This window comes from Euphorbia lathyris, chromosome 6, assembly GCF_963576675.1.
Source record: "Euphorbia lathyris chromosome 6, ddEupLath1.1, whole genome shotgun sequence".
Classification (NCBI taxonomy): Eukaryota; Viridiplantae; Streptophyta; class Magnoliopsida; order Malpighiales; family Euphorbiaceae; genus Euphorbia; species Euphorbia lathyris.
The window spans coordinates 65,496,337-65,517,207 of record NC_088915.1 but is presented as its reverse complement, the minus strand read 5'-3'; the positions used below and the strand labels follow the sequence as shown (position 1 = coordinate 65,517,207).

At 34.9% G+C, this 20,871-nt stretch overlaps 2 protein-coding genes across 8 annotated transcripts; one reads left to right on the top strand and one right to left on the bottom strand.

Annotated features, from left to right (window-relative positions):
- The first annotated feature begins 2,297 nt into the window (after positions 1 to 2,297).
- LOC136233775 (serine/threonine-protein kinase CTR1-like) lies at positions 2,298 to 9,189 on the top strand. 6 transcript variants are annotated; one of them, XM_066023463.1, is made up of 16 exons: positions 2,301 to 2,557; positions 2,727 to 3,540; positions 3,643 to 3,941; positions 4,024 to 4,168; positions 4,478 to 4,593; positions 4,965 to 5,164; positions 5,542 to 5,928; positions 6,030 to 6,070; positions 6,705 to 6,773; positions 7,450 to 7,550; positions 7,623 to 7,707; positions 7,780 to 7,878; positions 7,962 to 8,030; positions 8,193 to 8,324; positions 8,584 to 8,678; positions 8,755 to 9,189. In XM_066023463.1, exons 2-16 carry the CDS (start codon positions 2,740 to 2,742, stop codon positions 8,849 to 8,851), a joined length of 2,736 nt encoding a protein of 911 aa, XP_065879535.1. In that variant the 5' UTR covers positions 2,301 to 2,557; positions 2,727 to 2,739; the 3' UTR covers positions 8,852 to 9,189. The 6 variants fall into 6 exon arrangements, 5 of the variants coding, with proteins under 5 accessions (XP_065879535.1, XP_065879537.1, XP_065879536.1 ...); XM_066023465.1 differs by having other exon boundaries at positions 2,709 to 3,540; XM_066023464.1 differs by having other exon boundaries at positions 2,676 to 3,540.
- Positions 9,190 to 13,688: 4,499 nt separating this feature from the next.
- Positions 13,689 to 18,356, bottom strand: LOC136233483 (geranylgeranyl transferase type-2 subunit alpha 1-like). 2 transcript variants are annotated; one of them, XM_066023153.1, is made up of 8 exons: positions 18,267 to 18,356; positions 17,900 to 18,062; positions 17,542 to 17,702; positions 17,337 to 17,441; positions 16,005 to 16,799; positions 15,737 to 15,911; positions 15,022 to 15,208; positions 13,689 to 14,738 (listed from the first exon to the last, which is right to left on the bottom strand). In XM_066023153.1, the coding sequence occupies exons 3-8, from the start codon at positions 17,616 to 17,618 to the stop codon at positions 14,350 to 14,352; spliced, it is 1,728 nt and encodes a 575-aa protein (XP_065879225.1). In that variant the 5' UTR covers positions 17,619 to 17,702; positions 17,900 to 18,062; positions 18,267 to 18,356; the 3' UTR covers positions 13,689 to 14,349. The 2 variants fall into 2 exon arrangements, with proteins under 2 accessions (XP_065879225.1, XP_065879224.1); XM_066023152.1 differs by having other exon boundaries at positions 18,143 to 18,335.
- Positions 18,357 to 20,871: the final 2,515 nt, after the last annotated feature.

The window sequence follows — 20,871 nt, the reverse complement described above, 5'->3', positions numbered from 1 at the left end:
GAGTAAATTTAGCTCAAAGTGTATAAGTTTATTTATTCTATTAAACTTATATTATAACTTTTATTTATCGATTGTGGTTCTCCAATCTTTTTACTGATTTATACATGGTTTTTAAAACCGGACCAGCCGATTGAACCGGTTCGACCAGAAACCGAACAGACTTTCGATCCGGTTATGGTGTTTTGGGGTCACTACTAGTGACCCCATTGGAACCGGGGAAACCGGCGAACCGGGATCCACCCGGTAAACCAGTTTCACCCCTGTTTGTTTAAAAACAGAGTTTTTGCCGAAAAAGAAGGAGAGGACGAAAAGAAGGGACATGAAGATATCAGCAGCTACCAGAGGAAAGAAAAACGCTATTAGAGCAGCTACCATCTCCGGCGACATAGATACCATCTCTAGAGACATAGAGCACCAATATAGGTTTAACGTTTAAAAAGTGTAGCAATTTAGACCTTAATAACGGATTGTAAGGGGTGAGGAATACCACTTTTATAGAGTTAAGGGGGTAAATAGGACATTCTATGAGTTGAGGGGGTGAGAAATACCACTTTTATAGAGTTATAAGGGGGTAAATATAACATTCGATGAGTTGAATGAGTAAAATGACCAATTTGAACAAATTAAGGGGATTGGAGAAACATTAGACCAATATTTTTCTATTTAAGGTTGCTTTTAGTTAATTGAATGCTGCTGGCTTAGGTACAAAACTAAGATAGGAATGCAAACGTTTGAATAGAAAAATTCAACCAATGAGGGGTGGTCCGAGTGGTAATGCGTTGAATCTTTGCTTAACAGATTTGAAGTTCGATTTCCCATTTCGTCAAAATTTAGCCCTCATTGGTAGGTAATCTATAAATTCCACTGTAAGCCCTCATCGAGGTCTGTGGTTTGCCCTGACCTTGAGAGTGGGTAGACCTACCCTTACCTAAACTTTTTTGTCACATCGGTTCGATGTCCGGTCCGGTTTTTAAAACATGAGAGTGGATTCATCTTTTAAAATCATTTCTGTAAAATATCATCAAATTTGACTAGCAAATAAAGCTCTAAAAACGTCACAAGTATTGAAAAGCTTTTTATATAAATAGAAATAGGAATAGCATGTGGTGTTTGGGGGTGTAAAGTAGGATTTGTTCTTCTCTATTTGAGGAGAGGCTTAGCTTACCCACTTGCAACTCCTTCCTCTTCACTTGAAGTGTGTGAAGGTTATCACTTTCTACATTTCTCTTTTCTCTGATGTAGCCCACGTGTGTATCTATCTCTTTTATTCACTCACACATTTGGACTATTTTAATCATTTTTAAATCATATATCACATGCTTACACCGGTTATTTAATTTATGGATCCTAGATAAAAACCTTTTTAATAAAAAAATCATACCTAACTCGATATATAATTCATCAAAATATCTTTTAGGTAATGAATCTTAGCATCCACACTTCACACATTAGTCATCTTACCACTTATTAATAACAGTTAATGAACATATGATTAAACGTGAAATTTAAAAATATACTATCTTTTATACGAGTTGGATAAAAAAAATTAAAATATTTCGCCGAATTCATAAATATTAATCTCCAATTCTATTATTAAATCACAGAAAATATAATTTTTTTAAAAACAAAGTATTACGCAATTTATACAGAATAAGAAACAAAATATATATGTTTTATAATAATGTTTAAAATTTACTCAACTTGCCAATGTTATAGGGTTTGTTCTTGGCTATCAATGTTAGGGATAAAATTACATCATTTTAGATGTTAGGGATAAAATTGTTCTTGATGGTAAAAGTTAGGGTTATTTTTGTACCTTAAATTTTTAAAAGCATAATGCATATTTGGGTCCCTAAACTAAAGCTTCAAATTCAATTAGGACCTTAAACTATCAAAATCATCAATCAAGTCCTTGAAGTAAGTAAAAATCATCTACTGTGTCTCATCCTAAGCATTACAGTCCATGTTAAATAATAAGAGTTTCTAATTTTAAGATATAATAAAAATGCAATTAAATGCTTTTTTCTTAATTTAGGACTTTATTGATGATTTTAAAATTTTAATTCAAAGATCAAAATGAGTGCTATGCTTTTTTTAAATATTCCAGAGACTTTTTTGTAATTTCAATCTACCCACACTTCTCCTGTTCCTGATAACCAATAAACCATTGTTACTGCTTTCCAAATCTTTTTTATACTAGTAGCTGCTGTATATTTTGCTAACTTGCACCTGTACTAGTAAACCCACAGCTGCTTATGTGTCCGTTATATTTTATAACTGTGTTCTACGTGTGATGAATATACAAGATGTGTGCAGTTACATGCTCTGCATCTGTTAGCTTAACTCCCTCTCCCTCCTCTTTATGTTATTTATATTTATTTTTTAATTTTCCGCCGATTCTGATCTAATATTATTCCTTTTTAAATTATAAATTACAAGAGCACCTCTTGTGTCCTCCCTTCTCTTCCCTTCTTTCTCTTTCTTTCATTTTTCTCTCCCACTGTTCATAGCCTGTATCCTCCTTCAACTAAAAAGATTTTAGCAGAAGCAAATCAAGGTAGACAATTGAATTTTGATTAAATAATTTTAACAATTTTTCTTCCATCTTTACCAAGTTGTGCAGTTAGTTTATTAATTTGTTTAAATTTTCTTTGAATGTTATCATAAGAGCCAAGTTGACAGAGTTTGTGAGTTACTTATTGGCAAAGGTCGGTTCTCTGCACCAGGTGTTCCTGAAAAATGCCTCATAGAACGACTTACTTCTTTCCGAGGCAATTTCCTGATCGTTTCGATGCATCTGCTAAGCAGCAGTTGGATCATGAGAAGAAGAAGATAATCAATAATACTATTGACAGCAGCGCAAATGATCATCTAAAAAACCCGAATACAGTTGGCAGCAGTATCACATCACCACGGTCACCAACAAAAACCAGAGCCACAACTGCTCATGTATCCGATCTCTTCACCAGTAGGGACGACGAGAAGTATCATAGAAAGGAGAAGCAATACGGTGGTGAAGATGACAAGTTCAAAAAGAAGAAAAAGCAACTTGCCAGTTTTCATGATTGGCTGGCGGAGAAAAAAGCAGAGAAATCTGCTATTCACGTGAAGTTGCAAAGATTATCATGTGATGATGACGATCGTGAACTTCTGCTTCCACCGGAGCCGGAGGTTGTTAATGAGAGGAATGTTGACAGAAACTTTGACCGGCAAGTTTCTTTGCCGAGATTATCCAGCGGGAGTAGTTATGCAGGTAGTTTGTTCTCTGGGACGACAATAGATGCCAACTTTTTGAGTGATATTAAGGACACTCCGACGACTATTTCGACGTGTCAGGATGTGCTGTTGGAGGAGAAGGACGACGAGAAAGAGAGGATTGGTAATAGTGCAATGGCGCAAAGGACAGCAGAGACATACTATTTGCAGCTTGCTTTGGCTGAGAGGCTAAGTTATCAATCTGGTCTTGCCAATGAGGTTGTGCTTCTGCAGGAGGGCGGGCCTCTCATGTTCGATTCAGAAATGGTTTCTTATCGTCTCTGGGTATGAATGAGCAAATTCTACATGTTCATTAAAGTGCATGTGATCAAGACTGTTTTTACTATATTCATGTTTGACGTTTTTTTATTTGTCTGATATTTTAAGGTTAGCGGATGCTTATCATATAGTGATAGGATATCAGATGGATTCTACAACATCATTGGTATTAATCCGTATCTATGGGTGATGTGCAATGATCAAGAGGAAGCAAAACGGCCACCATCTTTACCGTCTCTTAAAGAAATTGAACCCACTGAGACATCAATAGAGGTTGTTCTCCTTGATGGGCGTCGCGACACCCGCCTTAAGGAACTTGAGGATAGAGCTCACCAAATATATTGTGCTTCCGAAAATACGTTGGTATTGGTTGAGCAATTGGGAAAGCTCGTTGCTATTTGCTTGGGGTAACCTAATTTTTTTTTTGTCTTTGCTTACCACTTACCTCATAAATAATTTGTATTTACTTTGCTCTTATCTAATTTCTAGAGGAACTTACCCTGTGGAGCAAGGTGATCTTCAAAAACGCTGGAAAGTAGTTAGCAGAAGATTGAAAGATTTCCATAAGTGTAATGTGCTTCCTATCGGGAGCTTATCCATGGGACTCTGCAGGCATCGCGCCATTCTATTCAAGGTGCATCATAATTATTATCGTTTTAATTCAGTATGACACCCTTCTTGTGCTTTTCTATCGTCATATTAATTGCAATTTGTATAGTATTAGTAAAAGAGCAAAATAAGACTCTTTTTGAACAAATCTTCACATCCATTATCGTTGTTAATCTCATGATTTGAAGTTTGAACTAATATAAGTCATTCTTTAGGTAAAATATTGTCTAGTGCTTAAGAATACTAGTGTTTTTGGTTTCACATACACCTGCAGTGGAGATATGGTTTTTGCTTTGTACATAATAGCTGATGGCAATGTTTTTGGCACGTGTAGAAATTGGCCGACTGTATAGGTTTGCCATGCCGGATCGCTAGAGGCTGCAAGTATTGTGTTGCAGATCACAGGTCTTCTTGCCTTGTCAAAATTGAAGACGACAGACAGTTATCAAGGTTCAATAACTGTCATCTTAGCTATCCATTTTGTGAAAATAAAAACGGATAAGGTACCAAAATAGGCCTAAGGTTTTTGGGGAAGTACCAATTTAGGCTCAACGTTCAAAATAGCATCAATATAGGCTTAACATTTACAATATAATATCAATTTAGGCTTAACGTTTACAATATAGCATCAATTTAGGCCTCATGTACAAAATAGCATCAATATAGGCTTAACGTTTACAAAATAATACGAATTTAAACTTAACGTTTACAAAATATATACCATTTAAGCTAAACGTCATCATTAAATTAATCATATTATATTTTTAGAATAAAGTCTCAGCTCTTTCTCTTCCTTTATCATGCTATATTGTACTTGACAGGGAATATGTGGTCGATCTTGTTGGGCAGCCAGGAAATGTCCACGGCCCAGATTCCACTATCAATGGAGGGTTCTTATCTTCAATTCCTTCACCATTTCAAATTTCTCATCCAAGGTTCCAACATTTTTACATGGATAATGCAATTTGTCCAATTCAAGGCTCAGAGCTTTCTCCTTTTCCTGCAAATCCTCTATATTTGGGTATGCCGTGTTCTACATCAATTAAAGTAATTGTTTTTGTATGGGTGAAAAGTGTTGGCTCAGGGATGGTTGGCTATATGATTTAGTGGTAAAAGCGTAATTGCAACTTTAGCTGTATCTTATGTTGTACATGATCTAAACAACTTAGACATTCTTACCTGCTGGTTTTAGTCTAGCATGCTATAGTTAAAAATGGAATTTGATCTGGTGATCGTTTTCAATTAACATTTTCACTGATGATATAATGAATGGTAATATTATTCTCATCCTTATGGCTGTCCTAACCTTAGAGATGTTAGATATCAATATATCTCCGACTTACAAAACGCTAATTTGAAACTGTATATATCTGACCATGGAGATCAATCCTCTTGCAGGCAGGGGACCGGAAGGCCGACAAATAAGAGGGACTCTTAAACAAGCCTCATTCAGAGAGGAGTCATCTCTGATTTCAATGCCTTTAACAAAAGAACAAGATAAAGCAGGGCAATCTGTTCATGAATGTTCTAGCAATGATTCTGCTTCAGTTGTAATAAAACAAACTTACAAGAAGGAGATTATGATGTCTGGAACTTCAATGAATAACAGTGTTGTCAAGCAAACTGCATTGGACCTATCCAGTCAGTCAGAGCTCAAGGAAGTGGACAATCAAGGCGGATCAGGTCTGTCCAATCCGAGATATGTGACTCTTGAACCTTCTCTTGCAATGGATTGGCTTGAGATCTCATGGGATGAATTGCATATTAAGGAGCGTGTTGGGGCTGGTACATCCTTTACTGCTTCCATATTGGTTGTTCAATATTCAAGTGTTTCTACATTCTACATATATAAGGCAAATATATATTACTCTCTTGTATCTTTTCAGGCTCATTTGGGACTGTGCATCGAGCTGAATGGCATGGATCGGTATATCTTCAATATTGAAAATATCTTGCTTTAACTCGTAGTCGTTATTGGACTACATTTTATTATTATTATTATATGAGGCATGATCTATCTTAGCTGTTGATGCGTCTTACTGAAGAATTATGTTCTTTCAACATGTATTTGTGCATGAAGCCTTGCGACTTAATATTTGTATGATCAGTTAATGAACGTCTAAGCTTTTCAATAGGTTATTGGGAATTTTAACGTGCATAATTAGAAGTATAACCAGCTGGTTTTTTAATAATGTTTTACATATAGGTAATACATTATCTATGCTAATTGCAGTTCTGCTTTCCAACTTACAAAATTATAGACAATCTCGAATATGGTTGGAGCTCTTCAAAGATTTGATTGTAGTATGCACTTCACCATTTTAGAAGTGTAATTTTTTGATCAACTGTCTGCATTTTTGTATTATGTTTCAGTAATTTATTATGTTCTTTCCCTAGTAAAAGTATTATTGGATTAATTACTGTTTAAATTGAATAAAATAAAAAAAATGTTTCCTTCCATTGTAAATGGCTCTCTTAATTCATTTTTATATATTTATATATATCTGGCAAGACTTAGTTTTGGTCTTCTCCAGCAAATAATTTATCTTGTGATAATGCAGGATGTAGCTGTCAAGGTATTAATGGTTCAGGATTTTCATGATGATCAGTTGAAAGAGTTCTTAAGAGAGGTGATTATTGTTATCCATAAATGATGGGATTCATGTCATTGATGAATATGATCATTGTTTCTGTTGGTAGTGTATTATTTTTGTTGTTATTTCCATTTCCATCGTTTTCTTTGGCAGAATCTATAGGATTTGTCAAACATTATCCATCCTTGTCACACTTCAACCTTTTGTCATCTGATGTTTTCCTTGTCTTGAAATCTATAGTCTTAAAAAAAGTTTCATGGGGATGTTCTTATTTTAGTTATTATGGTAGAAAAAGTTTGACCAAGAGGTCACGGGTTCGAGTCTTAGGAGCGGCCTCTTACCAAATAAATTGGTAGGGGAAGACTTGCTCCCAGTACACCCTTGTGGTGGGACCCCTCCCCGGACCCTCGCTCAGCGGGGACGCGTAATGCACCGGGCCGCCCTTTTTATGGTAGAAAAAGTTTCATGATTTTCTTGCTTGATTCTTGATAATAAAAATTTTATGGTCTTGTTTGGCAAATAGAGTTTAGCTGTTAGCTTGTAGCTACTTACATTAGTTATTAGCTGATTGGACTAACTTTTATGTTTCCTCAGTTCAATTCCAGTTGAAACTTTAACCCCTGACCTCAACCTTCAATAGTTCTAAAACTGGTTGAATTTCGGGAAATGCAAATGTGCTACAACTATTTTTATAGTTAGAACATTTTTTCAGGTTGCAATTATGAAACGTGTCCGGCATCCAAATGTGGTTCTCTTCATGGGTGCTGTTACAAAGCGTCCTCATCTGTCAATTGTGACAGAGTACCTTCCAAGGTAAGGGTAACTCGGTTAACACTTATCTTCCATGCACAAAGAAATTGATGTCTAACATGTATTCTGGAACAGGGGTAGCTTATACCGTCTCATACATAGGCCATCTGCTGGGGAAATCATGGATCACAGGAGGCGGTTACGCATAGCATTGGATGTGGTCTGTAATTTATGATCATCTGTTTCTATTTGGTCTGTAAATGGTAGAATATTTAGTGTTTTACTGAAACAGGCTAAAGGCGTCAATTATCTTCATTGTCTGAAACCTCCTATTGTTCACTGGGACCTTAAATCTCCAAATTTGTTAGTTGATAAAAACTGGACAGTGAAGGTATAGTATCAAATATTTTTTAGCAGTATTTTGCTTCTGGGCAGCATGATGAATCTATGCTTACACTTGTATATATGTCTCAGGTTTGTGATTTTGGGTTGTCTAGATTTAAAGCGAACACATTTATATCCTCAAAATCAGTAGCAGGAACGGTAAGTCTAGTCGTCGCTTTTTCTGCAAGTTACTTAAAATAAGGGAATTAGTTATGATTTGTCCGGTGCTATTTAGTTGTGAGACAGCACAATATCTTTGCAGGTTGAAAATTTACTTGAATGTGCATCGATGAGCATGTAACTTGTTGCTTTGATTTTCAGCCAGAGTGGATGGCTCCAGAGTTCCTTCGGGGAGAGCCATCAAATGAGAAATCTGATGTCTACAGTTTTGGAGTGATTCTATGGGAGCTTGTAACTATGCAACAACCTTGGAATGGACTTGGTCCTGCACAGGTAAAATGGGACCTTCCTTCTCTTGTTATATGTCATTATCCTCGTTACAAGAATTTTCACATGCATCTTAATGAGCAAGTGGATTTGCTTATTCACTATTAGATATAGGCTTATTAAATCTAAGTCTCATGATGCTTTGAATCTCCACCTTACGATTCTAATAAACCAGATCTAACGGTGAATGAGCAAATTCTACATGTTCATTAAGGTGCATGTGATCAAGACTGATCCTCGTTATCCTTGATATTTTTTTGGATAGGTGGTTGGAGCTGTAGCATTCCAGAACAGAAGGTTGACCATACCGCAGAATACCTCACCCGTGTTGGCATCTCTCATGGAATCTTGTTGGGCCGAGTAAGCAATCCAGTGATACTACACATTCACATTCACATTTGTGCTGTTTATAATGGGTAGTTATGTTGAATTGCAGTGAGCCAAGTGAGCGGCCATCTTTTGGTAAGATAGTTGAAACTTTGAAGAAGCTGCTCAAGTCCCCAGCTCAGTTGATACAAATGGGTGGACAGTGATCAACTTTTAAAAATAATTGGTGTAGAACAATATTTATAGCACTCTTAGAATGTGTAATTGCTAGCCTTTATAGGATGCTACTAACTGAACCTTTTATGGTTTGTTGCTTATCTAACCCAAGCAGGCAGGCATTATATTATATAGATAGTACGTCAAGTAGTTTTAAATGCATGTTCCCTTCATTATTTTATTTTGTATAGGATTTCTAAAAGCTGCTGCTTCTCTAGTTTTCAGCTATTTTCCGAATCTAATGGATTTCGGGATCTATGTATTTTGTTTTGCAACTTGTAATATACAAAATCTCTGGCCTGTGACAACTCACAGTTTAATTCCTTCATGTTTATAATTGCATAATTCTGATAATACAAGCAAAATCTACTGTATATCTATACCACTTTTTTTTTAACAAACATTTGGAATGAATTTCCGTTTACCAACTCTTCCAAATTAATTAGGTTCCGTTTTGGTATAATTTATACCAGATAAGCAGTGCCGGAACCATGGAGGGTTAATTTTACCCATGCGGTTGGAGGTAATTTTTCAAAGTCCAGCCCCTAAAGACTGGGCAAAATTGTTTTAGTCTCCGTTCTTAAAACATCGTCGATTTGGTGTGTTTTAGCGTGTTGTTTAAAACATTAAAAATGTCAAATGTCAAAAGAGTATTAGTTCAAATATAGTTTCTATAAAAAAATTGCAACATTTTATTGGTGTAGCTATGCTTATAACAAATTTTAATTTTAATTTTATTGGTAGTATTGGTGAAATTTCGGATGAGAAATCAACCTGCATTTCACTTTGTTTGATTGTTTCCCTCTAGCTATGTCTTGATGTTTAACAACTTTTCTCCCAAATTTCAAATATCAATAAATTCAGTATGGGTTTAGGATCAAACATTCTGATATATCTCATGTTTTGTTATCATAATTTCAAAAATGTTTTTGGCAGAAAGAACTTCCCTTCCGGAAAATGGAAGTATTTACAGTGTCGACATACATTAATAACATGATGATGCTTGAAAGTCTGAATTAGAGGTCATTATGTTTATTTCTCATACTGCAGATTATCTGATTATATATACCATGCTTTTCTATGAGGAGATGACTTCTAATATTGCTTCCATTAATTTTGTTTATTTTTCTTGTCTGCTTGTTGATAGTTTACTTTATTCCTGGATTATTAACAACATTTCTAACCAATTTCCTGAAGCATTTTTCTATGCTACATGAGCTCCCTCCTTATGGAAGGACATTAACCAACCCTTTGGTGAGAATGACTATGGTTGTCAAAATCCGGAAAAAATAGAGGCCCAATGGTTAAAGGTTCAACCGTGGTTCAATTGCGGCCCAATGGATGTTTCGGGTCCGTATAAGCATATATCTCTTACTGGTGCTTAACTCTAGTTGATGGATGATCATACAAGACTCGCATGGAATTTTTCATTTAATACAAAAGACAAGGTTCCTATATTGCTTCAGATGTTCTTTCAATTCATTAAGACACAATTCAATGCCACTATTTTGAAGGTTACAACAGACAACTTCACATAGTTTGCAAGCCATGCAACTTAGAATTTATTTCAATAATATGGCATTACAGATAAAAAAAAGTTATGCTCCATGCTACCTACTTCCAACTAAAATTCTTCAATAGCATAGTCCTTATTTGAAGTTTTATCAAAGAGAACCTAATTATAATGCTCTTAAAAGCTTTAGATGTTGGTGCTACATTACATATACTCAAGCTTATAAGGATAAGTTCCAGTCAAGGCTTATAATTAGACATATCATTAGGACAAAAGGGAAGTAATGTGTTCAACTTAGATATACTGCAAATTTGTGTTTATAGAGACATTCATTTTTATTAAATTGTGTTTCCAGGGATGCAACTTTTATTCTAAATACTTTCATAACACCAAAGTCCTTATATGAAACCACACATCCTATTTCTCATCATAATATAAGTTCAGTCTCTCCCACACCTGAACTTCCTCCTATCACAACACATACTAAAAGGATCTCAAAACCACCACAGATTAAATGATTTTGTAGTGAATTTTGTTGACCTCTCTCTAGTCACCATGTCAAACTTCCTATTTAGCAAATACTGTTAATATTAAAGAATTAAATAGCTATAATGAAACATGGGTTCTTATTGAGTTACCAACAGGAAAGAAACCTATATCTTCGAAATGGTTGTTTAGAATTAAATGTAATGAAGATGGCAATGTTAAGAGGTACAAGGAAAGGTTAGTGGCAAGAGGTTATGTTCAGAAGTATATGGTAAATTATACTGATAGTTTTTCTCTAGTAACTAAAACAGTTACAATCATGTTATTTTATTGCAATTGCACATGCCAATGCCTAGCTAATTCACCAAGTAGATGTTAATAATGCTTATCTACATGGTTATGTAAATGTAGACATTTATATGGTACCATATATATGCCATCTTAAAATGCAGAAAGGGCAAGTCTGCAACCTTTCCAAGTCCTTTTAAGGATTGAAGCAAGCTGGATGCCAGTGGTATAAAGCTTTTACACATTCTTTGCAACAACTAGGCTTTCTTAAGTCTATGCATGATTACTGCTTGTTTAGAAGACAAATGGATGGACATTTTCTTGCCATTGTCATTTATATTGATGACATGTTGCTTACTAGTTCTTTAGTTACTCAGATTGAAGAAGTTAAACATAAACTTCACATCATTTTCACCATTAAAGATCTTGGACATACCAAGTACTTCCTTGTAGTTGAATTGCAAAGGCCTCCAATTGGTATCATGTTATCTCAAAGCAAATGCATAGTTGATTTACTAAAAGATGCATGGTTAAGTGAAGCAACACCAGTGTCTAGTCCATTTGCTTATGGTATTCATCTAGAAAAACCTAATTTAACTTACCCATCTTTACCTGAAGTTGATAAATATAGAAGAATGATTGACAGACTTCTATATTTAGGCTTTACTCGACCTGATACTGCATTCATAACTCAACAATTGAGTCAATTCATGAATGCACCAACTCAGATGCATTGGGATGTTATTGTGCATGTTCTCAAGTACTTAAAAGGCACAAAATAGTTGGGGTTATTTTTCTCAGCTCATAATAATTCCTATTGACTGCTTTCTATGGTTCAGACTGGGGTAGGTGCAAGCTCACATGAAATATAATAATTGGCTATTGCATTTTGTTTGAAAAGAGTTTGATTTCCTAGAAATCAAAGAAGCAATTGACAGTTAATAAATCTTATGCTGAAGCTGAATAAAATGCCATGGCTACCACTGTTTGTGAGTTGAAGTGGATCAGTTACTTGTTACCTGAATTTAGGATTCATGTTAAGCTGCCTATTCCACTTAAGTGTGACAAGCAATCAGTTATTTCTATCAACCTTATTGTCTTGGAACCAATTGAACTAAAAGTTTAAATTGATAGTTAAATGCCTAATATAATAATATCTGACACACCCCCGCATGCAAATGTCCAATGGGCTTGAAGCTTGCACAACATAAACCCATATTACCATGTCCTGTAATTTAATCAACAAATGAGATATCCGAGATTCAAATCATGGATCATTTGGTCAAAGAGACTCTGATATCATGTCATGAAACTACTTGAACTAAAAATCTGTATTAGATTGGAGAAAGATCGGAAGATCTGATACTATAACTTTACCTTTTACTTAAGTTGATAGTTAAAGCTCCAATTCATATCTAAGAGTTCTATTTCATGAGAAGGTCAAATACATTGACAATGATTATCATGTGGTCCATGAATATCTTTTGCAAGGTTTCATTGGTACACCAATTGTTGCAACTCAAGAACAATTAACTTATTTGCTCACCAAGAATTTATCCAGTTTTGAGATGCATTATGCTTTGATCAAGTTACTATTGTTAGTTATAACAATCCCAACTTGAGGAGTGGGTGTTAGGATATAAGACATAGTTTGTTGTTTGTTACCATTAGAAGTGGTTTCCACATCATCAACTTACTTTCACTTTATTGTATTCATACTCTTTACTGTAATTTTGTTTGTTTCAAGTTTAATTGATATGTCTAAATAATAGAGTTCCTATTATGATTCAATAAGTGGATTCTATTAATCTCTCTTCTCATTTAATCCCTACATTTTGCTTGGTCCTTTATTGTGTTGGTATTTGTGGAAGTGGCAAAATTCAATATCTTTAATGATTATCGCTTAATTTTGATGGTTCTTTTGATATTGATGCAGGAAAAGCAAGGTCTCTTTCGTGATGATGGGTCTCTCACTTTCTTCAAAGTAAGATTTTTTCACAATAGGCGAGTGAGTATGGACTCCCCTACTCTTTTTACCCAGCCCAGAAGTGGAAACTGAAAATTCTAGTTGGATTCCCCCAAAACTAAATAAGGGAATGGCTATTATTACTGTCTTTGGCTCATCATTTCCCTATATATAACTTTCAATCCTTTTCTGCTTCTTCATCCTCCTATATATAACTTTCAATCCTTTTCTGTTTGCGGCAGAATCCCTCCTTCCACTGATAGTGACTAGTTTTTTTCTCCCAGGTGTATCTATCTTTTTATCTGCTGGGATTTTCGGGTTGTTTTGAATCTAATTCTCAGTTGAAACTGGCATGCAAATATTAAGCAGTAGTTGATGGATGCATCAAATTCTGGAAGCTCTACAGCTTCATTTTTAAGTCAAAAATCATTGTCGGAATTAGCAAAATATTTGTATTTTATCTATGTTCCTCTTTGTCTTTCATTAAGCTTCAAGTTGGGATCTGCACCCGCAGAGATATTCAGAAAAGTGAAATCAAACATGTCAGATTTTAAAGGGAGTAGACAGACAGAAGAAACCAAGTGCATTTTTATTCAATAAGAAAAATCAGCCACATCAGTTCATCCACACAGCATGAAAAAAATTTATCATCTAGAAGGAAAAGTCTCTTTGCTTAGGAAAAGGATCTCTGTCGAAACAAAGAACATAGAAACTTTTTCACTTTAACAGGAAAAGCAATTCTAAGTTCTAATGTTTGAATAACAACAATGGGAATTAGACTACATTTCCAAGGCTTTTAATCATTAGTTTTTCCTCCCAAACAATCTATTGTAAACCTCTTACAAAACAATCAAGATAAGCAAGACAATGATGCAGCACGAATAAAGCAGCCAAACAATTATCAGCAACTACAGTTTTGAGGGAAGCGAATGAAAATAAAAAGAAAGAGATGTATCTTAATCGGTTTTGATCACATGGACCTTAATGACCATGTAAAATTTGGTTGAGAATCAACGCATCTAGGGCTTAGATTTAATAAGCCTATATCTAACGGTGAAGGACCAAATTCATTTGGTCATTAAGGTGCATGTGAACATTGTTGGTATCTTAATAGTATAAACCGTAAAGTACTTTCACAATCTCCCCATCTGCTATCATTATCTCTCCATCAGAATCCAATACCTTACTTCCCATCAAATGAGAGCGGAAAAGTAAAATATATGTAAACATCAGATTCAGTCCAATTGTACACCATCAACCCACTTAAGTTTAGGCAGAATCTTAGCGAGAAATAAGTTGAATTTTTCATCAGAAATTGCATTCCCCGCCACATCTAATTGTGTCAAGTTCAAGCCTTTCAATACAAAGATGGCTTCCCAATAATTTGTAAAACTGACAACATCTATCCCATTTTTGTCCTGTCCCCATTCACTTCCCACTGAATGAGATAAAGGAGAAGAGCAAAGGTACCTTGTTGTGTCAATAGCATGTGCACCTATCTCGTTGTGTGAAATATCCAGCACTTTCAATGACTTCAAATGCTTCAAAGGTTCCAAAGCAGAAAAACTAGCGAGTTTGTTTTTACTCAAACTCAAATGAGAAAGTAACTGCAAAGCCTCCAATCCTGCAAAAATTATCCATTACTAAAGAAGTACGAGATCTTTTATTTACCAATCAAGAATACAGGGGAACTCATTAAGAACTATAATGAATCATGAAAGAAAGAGCTTTTTTGTTGATGCTTCATTAAACCATGTTACTTAAATACAATAAATTTGATAGCAACATATATATATGTAAACAAAAAAATTAAGAACCACAGAAAAGGACTTGATTTCAGAACAATATATGCAGTTCAGAAAGAGGGAATTCCTTGAACACCTGTCTAACTTGTGAAAACAGACTACCTTCAATAGATTTGAGTTCATTGTGACTCAGATCTAGCATTTGGACCCACAATAATTTGTCAATAGACCCTACTCGTGACAATGATAATTTATGGAGTCGTAAACATATCGGGTAGCCCCTTCTCAGTGAAGTCAAATCACTATAGTGAAAGCAGTGGCTCAGCACAGACTCCCTCCTGGACATCACCTGCATAATCAAAGTGAGAATCCACTCACCTAATATAAAAATTTAGTAACGAAGAAAAAGACTTGAAACTCATTCCGGTTTACCTTAAACAAAACTCTTTGATTCAAAATTATACATGGGATGACAAGCTCAATTATGTGCAACGACCAAATTCTATTTGCCAAAAAGCTCTGAGAGTTTTCTAATGAGACACTGATGATTCCTCATATTACATGAAAACAAAATTTATTAATTAATTTGATGTTTCCCCATGATGTAATAGCGAGTTGGTCAAGCTGAAATTAAAGAGACAGGGTAAACAAAAAAAAAAAGCAATAATTTGTCTGCTATGACACATGAGACTGAAGTTCGTTAACTAGTATGATGTTTTTCTTATCAAGTATCAAGTAGTTTAACAGCAACAAAGTAGACAAGGCAACTGAAACTGTAATTCACTAGTCTTTAGCACTCCAACATTCATAGGTATGTATTACACGAGGCTAAAAAATCTATCCTTCTTACTTGAAACTTGAAAGAAAAAGAAAGCACCTGTTCCAATAAAACCAAGTTGTATTCATCCTTATAATATTGAGAATGTGATGGATCCAACTTCATTAACTCTTTATATAGTCTAAGGACTTCTTCAGAGTTGGGAAATTTCCTAGAACCAAATAATGCATCATGTGCAGTCAACAGCCTAGCAAGTGTAAGCTTTCCGAGTTTACTGCAAAAAGAAAAGCAAAAACACAGATGCATGGTTAATAATAATACAGTGTTCACAAATTTAGGAATTACCCATTAGATAAAACAGGATTACCAGTCAGACAGCTCACGGAAGTTTTGTATCTCTTCTGCTATAATGTTAGCTTGCCATATAGTAGCTGCAGTCTCATGTTCATCCTTCACACTTGAATGGTCAAGTAAAGCAAGTAGATTTGATTCAACAGAATGAGGCTCACAAAGAAGAAAATTTTCATCTATCCATGAAATCTTCTCTATAACTACTCCTTCCACAAATTCTGTTTTGACTGGTTGTACACACACTTTAAATACAAAATCAGAAATATTGCTATAGTGAAATCCACTAGAAGAAATGATTCCTTGACAGTGTCCCACAGTAACCTTTATATGATTTTCTTCAAATGAATGAGGATCCGAATCAGGAAAATTTAACCATGTAACCCAAACTTGAGCAGCTCTAGAGCTATTGGTTGAAAGAGGATTCCATATAAGCGTATCATTTGAGTTAAATCTGGATGCTATTGCTACTGTGGATGAGTTCACACCTTCAACCGCCTGACTGAAATAAAGAATGAGGGGAAATCTTCCTGAAGGAAATTGGAATTTATCCAACCGAAGAAAAGCACAACTTTCTGGGCTCCTATCTCCTGATAGAATTATATCGGAACCATGAGCAGGCCATGAAGAAACAAGCAGAGGAGCGTCATTCTTAACAGTATGCTGAAGAAGCCAACGATGATAAAACCAACTACTTCGATCATCTGGGTCAGTAAAAAGAGCCTGGCCTACCAATTCAAACTCTTCAATTAAAACCTCATCTTTTTTTGAAAAACGTTCAACATTTTTCTTCAATAAATTAGATAGAAGTACACTGCACAATATTCATCAAGGTAACATAATTAATACAGGTTTCCAACAAAATAGACATCATATTATCAGCACATGTTACAAATGATGAGAATTGAATCTTAAACATTCTGGGTTTGTCATTAAAATATTTCTTTTTGAAATTGGATATTAAGTTAACATAGAGAACATGCAACTGAAAACGATATATCTATGTGTGCTTGGACAGTTCCAAAAAATTTTAAATTTCTCATTGGCCAACATTGGTAGGAACATAATTTAAATTTCTCATTAGCCCAACATTGGTAGGAACATAATAAGAGCATGATGAATAGACAATATCACAATTAAATCTATGGAAAATCATCCTTCAAAATGAGCAAGCACCATGAACATTATGCCTCCAAAATCCAGGTCACTATTAATACCACCAGTATAATTAGATTGGAATTAAACAAGGTGCAACTATCCTGGTTACATCAATTCAGTATTCAATTCTAGTTTCAGCGGCTGAAGCGATTCAAAAACTCTCTCAGTTTAAAAACAAAACTAATAATCAAACCTTCGATTGTGCCATGCAGAGTAGTTACTGATAGTAGCCTCAATCATATTAGTGGTATAGTTTAACTCATCCTCCTCCGATCTTTTCATCAATGCTGCAATGAATCTAGACAATATAGCCGTTATAATAAGAATCCGAAATGCACAATGCAGATATCTTATCTAAGAACAGGATAAATAAGAACACTTAGCAACCAAGTCTTCACCTCCGGTAACTCCATGCATGAAAATTCCGAGAATCGGATCTCTGAAGCTCTTCCAAAAGCCTCAACTCCTTCTCCATTGAGGAATGCCCTTTACTTAGCACCCATTTACGATGATACCATGCCCCATACGACTTGAAATTCTGCCGCAGAGCTCTCTCTACCTGCAACATTTACCTCATCAGCCTATGAATTTTTAAGAAAACCGCATAATTCATTTAAATATACAAATGATGGTAGGTTTTTTGCTTCCAGGATCTAAACTAACTAAAATTTAGCAATTAAGAAATAAAATTAATTTAACCATACAATAGGCTGATCATATAATCAGCAACCACACAGATAGTAAAGAGAAACGCACAACTCGAAGTTCTTCATCGAGAATCGACTTTACAGAGCTAGGATCGGAGCCAGCCTGAGTGAGATTGTTTTCAACGGCGAACTTTCTATAATTCCAAGCAGTGTAACATTCTGGATTCAATTCAACAAGCTTGGCGCTTAGCTCAACAGCTTCCTTAGTATAACTGAATAAAGAAACATCAATAAAAAAAGAAAAGAATGGATCAACTGAGTAAAGAAGAAGGAAAGAAAAGAATGAAAATACATTTTCTGGTGGTGATAGGAGAGGAACTGAGATTGGAGAAGCCGAAGCTTCTCGGCTTTGGCAGCAGAAGCTGCTTCGTCGACTGGTTTAGAAGGATTACGAGGCCGACCGTGCATTTCCTTACCCAGTAAAGCCAATGGTTTCTCAAGTTTTGGCGTAGCGTGACGGCCGAAGAATCAGTTTTCGGACTGCGCTTCAAAATAGCCGGAAGGAGATATTAATTTAGTTCTTATAAACATAAAAATTAAATACAATTAATTTTATACTTAAAAATTTGTTAAATTTAGGTGTTGTTTGATAAAACTGAAAAAATAAGTACTGGATTTTAAGTGCTGAATATTATAAGTGCTGAACGTATTGAATGATGTAGCTTTAATAAAAATATTAATTGATATTGTTTAACTTAAAATGTTAAGTTAAATATTTTGACTTATCAAAATAAGTGGTTTTTCACTTAATTAACTAATTTAAGTGGTAGAGGAACAACCGTTATCAAACGCACTTAAATTAAATAAGTGTTTAATATTTTAATTTAAGTAATTAAGTGGTTTATCAAACAAGACCTTAGATTAATTTGTTAAATATTATCAGAATTGAATTAATATCTCTTTGTCAACTTTACAATTCAATTTAACACTGATTTTTTTTATATAGTAATGTTTATTGGAGCAAGTTTGCTCCCCAGATAATAATTGGATCAATATGAGTTGTTTTGCAATAAAAAAAAGGGGAAAATTACAAATTTGGGTCAAATGGGAAGCCCATTTATATATTAAACCCATTTAGTAATTCTACTACATATCTAGACTGATTTTGTGTGACTTTCCAAAAATACCCTCAATATTTACGCGGAGCTCGCCCCATCCCGTCTGACTTCGCATATTCACCCATATGCGAAGCCTGCGAAGTTAATGTTTTGATTTACTTAATGAATTTAGTTCGCATATGCGAAGCCTGCGAAGCTGAAGTTTGTTTTGCTTGATGAATTTAGTTCGCATATGCGAATGCTGGATATGATTTGAAGCTAATACGCGAAGTGGTATATAACAAAAATTGGCAAACAACAACGGATTCGAACATTAAAATCATAACATTATCAAAATTTACAACAAGATTGCCACAATAACAACATTCAAATCATAACATTATCAAAATTTACAACAAGATTGCCACAATGAACTCTACTAACCAATCATTTTAAAGTGAAACTAACTAATTCGGTACCAAGATTACGCATCCGCTTCAAAATTGGCACCGGATTAAGTTAGGTCCACTTTGAAGATTGGCACCATGGGATGGACGTGTCCCATGGTGCACCCCGAGATTGACACAACCTCTCCTAACGAATCATTTCAGGAGTGAATGTGTCAATCTTGGGGAAGTTCATCCCTATACAGGAAGGAAAATCATCTTCCCTGCAGCCCAGTACGCCGCCTTCCAGAAAGGGATGTTACGTATTCAACCATCTACAGAAAAAATTAACCGTGTTAGTTATGAAAAAGGACGATTTTGGCTTCGCGAAATGAAAATTAGCGAAGCATGCGAATGTAAATGTGCAGGGAAAGAGGTGATTTTACTTCGCATATCTATTTTTTCGCGAAGTCTGCGAGGTCTGAAATGTGACTATCTACGTCGCATATCGATGCTTTCGCGAAGTCTGCGAGGTCTGAAACGTGAGGATCTACTCGCAGACTTCGCGAACTAATCGATTCGCGAGGTAGATCCATACGTTTCACTCTTTCTCTTCGCAGAACTTCGCGAAATCATCAATTCACGAAGTAGATCATCACTTTCCAGGCTCGTTCTCTTCGCAAAGCTTAGCGAAACCATCGATTGCGAAGTGAATTCATGAAAAAAAGCAGAAAAAAAACAGATACTTACATTTTTCGCCCCTTTCACCCCCAAAAGCGACAATAACAATATGATAACATGGGAAGAACGAAGGAAATAACGTAGAAAAACCATTTCTTTGATGGTAACAAGAAGAAAGAAACCAAGCAACGAACAGGAAGATGAAAACCCATTTACTCGTTTTCTAGGGTTGGGAAGTTGCAAAATCAAGAGATGAAGAGATGAAAAAGAGAAATTCATTATGATTTTGACTAAATGGTGCAGATTTCGTGCAATTTAAAGGAAGAAAGGAAGATCAAAAGTCTTGAAATCATTAATGCATGAGCAACTTTTCGCATAACCAAGGAGATAGGGGGGAGCGGTGATTCACGAGTGGTGGAAGTGGGAAGGTCAGGGGTATTTTTGGAAAGTCACACAAAATCAGTCTAAATATGTAGTAGAATTAGTAAATGGGTTTAATATGTAAATGGGCTTCCCATTTGACCCAGATTTGTAATTTTCCCTATAGAAAAATATGAGGTGGAGTCAGAATTCGGGTCACCTAAGTCCCCTGCTACCGACTATCACTATTTGCTTCTCTTGCAGCTTCCTAGTATTGTTTATATTTAATCTATTTAGTATTATTTTAATAGTTTAAAGTAATTGAGTTGGTTTAAACCAAAATCCAACGATATTAATTTTATTTTATAAATTTCTTATTTATTTGAACTTTATTTTTCTCAATAATTATATAATTATATTACTATTATTTTTTTGAATTAACTATATTACTATTATTAATTATTTTCAATGTACTTTTTATTTTCGTAACATCTTCCACTCATTTTTATTATATCTCTTTTATTTTTAAAAAATTTATTATATCTTTATTCCATAAA

Excerpts from the sequence above, each read along its gene's own strand:
- LOC136233483 (XM_066023152.1), bottom strand. The coding sequence starts at position 18,258 with ATGCACGGTCGGCCTCGTAATCCTTCTAAACCAGTCGACGAAGCAGCT. Across the intron at positions 17,703-17,899 it reads TCGATGAAGAACTTCGAGTT|GTAGAGAGAGCTCTGCGGCA; the intron begins GTGCGTTTCTCT and ends TAAATGTTGCAG. Across the intron at positions 17,442-17,541 it reads CATGCATGGAGTTACCGGAG|ATTCATTGCAGCATTGATGA; the intron begins GTGAAGACTTGG and ends TATATTGTCTAG.
- LOC136233775 (XM_066023463.1), top strand. The coding sequence starts at position 2,740 with ATGCCTCATAGAACGACTTACTTCTTTCCGAGGCAATTTCCTGATCGT. Across the intron at positions 3,541-3,642 it reads TGGTTTCTTATCGTCTCTGG|GTTAGCGGATGCTTATCATA; the intron begins GTATGAATGAGC and ends TGATATTTTAAG. Across the intron at positions 6,071-6,704 it reads GAGCTGAATGGCATGGATCG|GATGTAGCTGTCAAGGTATT; the intron begins GTATATCTTCAA and ends GTGATAATGCAG.